Below are 4,106 nucleotides of genomic sequence, written 5' to 3'. Positions count from 1 at the left end.
TTTTAACTTACTTTTCATTTATCAAAAATACCCATATCCCCTTTTAAAATTATGAGTAAAAGTGACTTTAATAAGAACTTATTATCTATTAATTAACATGAAAAAAATGTATATACTAATAATCTAATAATTTTATATATTATCAATTCTTTATTTACCATTTATTTTTAATTATCATTGACTTTTCAGAAAAATTAATATAAATTAGTAATATATAATATATTAATTGTGTATAAATCTTTACTTTATAATATTATACTCATTAATTAACCAGAATGGCATTTGCGGAATTTTATGATACATATAAGGTCAAATTCATATATTAAGAACTATATGAACCCTTCACAACATATTATCATAAACATACAAAACCAAACTTAGATCTAAATCAAAAATATCACATAAAAATATGTCTATAGTGACAGATGATATCAAATCAAGAGCTGAAATATATCATGGAGATGAGCTATGTCAATTGAAATCCAAGGAACTACTCAAAGAAATAGCCCTACCCAATGGTCTATTACCCTTAAAAGATATTGAAGAATGTGGTTATGATAGAGAATCTGGTTATGTATGGTTGAAGCAAAAGAAAAGTTATACACATAAGTTTGAGAAGATTGGTAAGTTAGTGTCCTATGGTCCTGAGGTCACTGCCCATGTTGAGAATGGGAAAATCAAGAAGCTTTTTGGTGTGAAAACAAAAGAGCTTTTGCTTTGGGTTACTTTGAGTGATATTTATATTGATGATCCACCAAATGGTAAAATCACTTTTAAAACACCTTCTGGGTTATATAGGTCATTTCCTGTTTCAGCTTTTGAGATTGAAGAGAAAAGTATTGATAATAAGAAGCAAGGTAATGAAGCAAATGAATCTGTGGCTGTGAAAGAAGTCTGATTTTGAAGTTTCATTTCCAAGGAAAAGATTGTGGTTAGTGTTGATTCCCAATTAATAAGTTGTTGTTTGTTGTTAATTTTAGAGTAAATTGCTTTTACATCAAGAAGTTTGTTGAAACTTAGAGACAAATATGAAATGTATTTGCGTAGAAGTCTTTCCGTTTTCCTTTATTCCCCTCCAAAATTTAGTTCACAAATGTACTTATGAATCTGTTTGCGAGTTGATTTTGTTGTATGACTTTGAACTTGTCTTACATTATTTCTAAACTCAACTCGCAAATAGACTTTAAAGAAACTCAATTTAATGTTTTAAAGATGTAATCTTTTAATGATGTTGAGTATAATGAAGTTAAACATGTTGGGTCTAATTCACTCTTAGTTTTTTCATATTTCAGACCCTTATAATAATTATTGCAATTTTAATGAAATTATCCACTTTGTGCTGAAATTAAAATGAAACGAATTCCAATATTTATTAGTATTCTTTGTAAAGATTCCTATTTTTCACCACATCCATATTAGCATAGAAGGGCAATTCCGATTTAAGAGATGCTTGGTTGATTCCCAATTTTCATAGTTTATTTTTCTCTCTATAAAAATGTAAATTTAACCTTATAAAAATGTATTTTTCCTACTAATATTAAGGACAATACGTGTCCATACCAAAATGTACCAAGCATATAGTTGAAGATGAAATAATTGTTATAATTAAATGTTGAAAGTGAGAGAAGAATCCACTATCAAATGAATGTGATGCTTAACTTTAAGTTCATGCGTGCAAAGCTAAATTTGCTGGATTTGGATGCTCAAAAGCGATATTTCTCTTTAGATTGAGTATATAAGTATAAATCTCTCTTTATATGATAAAGGGTATCAATATTTTAATCCAATTCACTTTAAACCACTGATTAATGGATAAGCATAGCATACACTGCGAAAATATGCCAAATTCAGAATTGATATGCAAATAAGAATCTAAGTTGGGAAAAGCTTGAAAATTGTTTTTTATTTGGGGAAAATCTGTTGTCACTAGATTTTAGAAAAGAATATGTCACCAAAGATATTGATATTGTTGGGTTTCAATTTACACATCAAGGTTCCAACTGAACTTTTTCTTATATGGAAAAAATTGGACCATTGAATTGAATGTTAATGCATTGTTTAATTTAATGGGAAGTATAAACAAATATAAAATAACTTAAAAAAATTTGGGTTTCATTATTGTGGGTACTCTAAGTTATTTAAACCGAGTCAAGATGAATAAAAAAGGATTTCACTCTAGTGAGAAACAGAATACTAGCAAATTATGCTGTAGTGATACCTTGGAAGCCAAGACTTGAAGAATGAATATATTAATAGACATCTTGGAACCCAAAATTTGTACTGTTTTATGTACTACATATTTCTCATTGTTCAAAAACATAAAATATAAATTAATATATATTAGTTTTATATTTTTTAAGGAATGAATACATTAATAGACATCTTGGAACATAAAATGTTGTATTACACAATTAACATTGTTATGATATGATTGAATCAGTGGAGTATACTATGCGCAATTTGTACATCTTTACACAGATAGTTCCTATTTTTTTTATTTTACACAAATATTATTTCTTGGCAGAAGACTAAAACAAAATAATCAGCTAAAGGTATCCACTAATTTTAGGAGGGAGTCTCAAACTTCTACATTAGTAATCTTGGTGTTTCCTGCCATTAAAGGTGTGTTTCCGAGTTAAGTTTTGGATGAGAAAGAAGGAAAAGGAAAAACTTCAAAGTCATATCAGAAGTGTATTTCATGAATCTGAAGCCTTCTATTCTCTTCCTTCCCCTCCAAAATTCAACGAGTCAAAATTAATATTTTACTCACCATAACTTCCTATAATTGTACCCATTTCCAATAAAACGATTTTAGCACAAACCTTTGATTCTAGTTTTACAAATATTTTCGCCAGTGAGTTAATTATTGGAATTTCTGACAATTTATGGGTCACAAATATAATTCTGTAGTTGTGTTATGGCCATTATGTAATTAGCCAAAATATAAAATGATCTTCAATAATTAATTTGGTGGCTAATGGCATATGTATCATGAAATAATAATAAGTGTAGATACCTTCAGGCAATTTCTGATTTGATGAAGGGACTGAATCAGAATTATTGCAACTAAAGTAGTAACCACTACGGGGTTACTTTTATGGGTTATGGTCCCCATTTGTAGAGCAACAGGTTTTCAAGTGTAAAGGTGGAGGAGAATAAGGTAGGATGAGAATAGTGTTATCCAGGATAAGATAACACTATCCATCCATCCATAAGGCTCATAAGGTATAAGGATGAGGTTTCTCCTCATAACCAAAAAGCTAAGGCTAAGCATTTCTCTCCCTAACACACACCTTCAAGAAACTAAGGATTCTCTCATTCCCCTCTAGAGAGAAGCATAAGGAAAACCATTCGGCGCTCTATCATCTGGAAGATCATCTCACCCTCATACCTTCGAGATTCCGGAAATGGCTCAACAAGGTATGTTCTTCTTCTTCACCATGAACTCATTTGGGGTTTCTTCCGTCTGGACCATGGATGTTCCATTTGGGTGTATGTATGGGCATACACATTCGGTTGTGGGAACAAAGCCATGGTCATAAGGACTTCCGCATTCACTATATGGATTTCGGATGGAGAAGGAATTTCTCCAACAAGTGGTATCAGAGCCACCCCAAATTGATTCATGGGTGAAATTAGGTTTTCATGTTCTTCCCCAAATATGGTTTGATTTAGGGTTTTGATGTGTTTATTTTTGCCATGAATCGATTAAGAAAGACATTCATGCTTATAATATGAATACAAAAGGATTTGGGTGAATTTTTGGAGAAAAACGATGCAGAAATCGCACTTTTCGTGTTCTGCTGTAGTGCTCTCGCTCAAGAGAGAGGAAACAGAGGCAAATCGCCTTTAATTTGGCTCAAGCGAGATTTGGCTCGCTCGAGCGAGATTTTGCTTGCCCAAGCGGAAATTTTTTTTTTTTTTTTAGTTTATTATTTTTGGAACTTCACTATCTTTGTGCATTGATTTTAATTGTTATTTGTATGTCCATTAAGGCTGTCTGTTATTTTTAATGAGCCAAATGAAGTGAAACGTCGCCAAAGTGACCTCTTTCATGGATATAACTCATGAGGAATAATGGATGTAAGTGTGTATGGTCATTCATG

The 4,106-nt window shown here is 31.1% G+C and overlaps 1 protein-coding gene across 1 annotated transcript; it reads left to right on the top strand.

Moving 5' to 3' along the window:
- On the top strand, positions 345-995 carry LOC109328867. Its single transcript, XM_019562490.1, has one exon. The coding sequence runs from the start codon at positions 410-412 to the stop codon at positions 896-898; it is 489 nt and encodes a 162-aa protein (XP_019418035.1). The 5' UTR covers positions 345-409; the 3' UTR covers positions 899-995.

Source organism: Lupinus angustifolius, chromosome LG16 (assembly GCF_001865875.1).
Source record: "Lupinus angustifolius cultivar Tanjil chromosome LG16, LupAngTanjil_v1.0, whole genome shotgun sequence".
NCBI lineage: Eukaryota > Viridiplantae > Streptophyta > Magnoliopsida > Fabales > Fabaceae > Lupinus > Lupinus angustifolius.
The sequence above is the reverse complement of the archived record's forward strand: the minus strand, read 5'-3'. Positions and strand labels throughout refer to the sequence as shown.

Excerpts from the sequence above, each read along its gene's own strand:
- LOC109328867 (XM_019562490.1), top strand. The coding sequence starts at position 410 with ATGTCTATAGTGACAGATGATATCAAATCAAGAGCTGAAATATATCAT.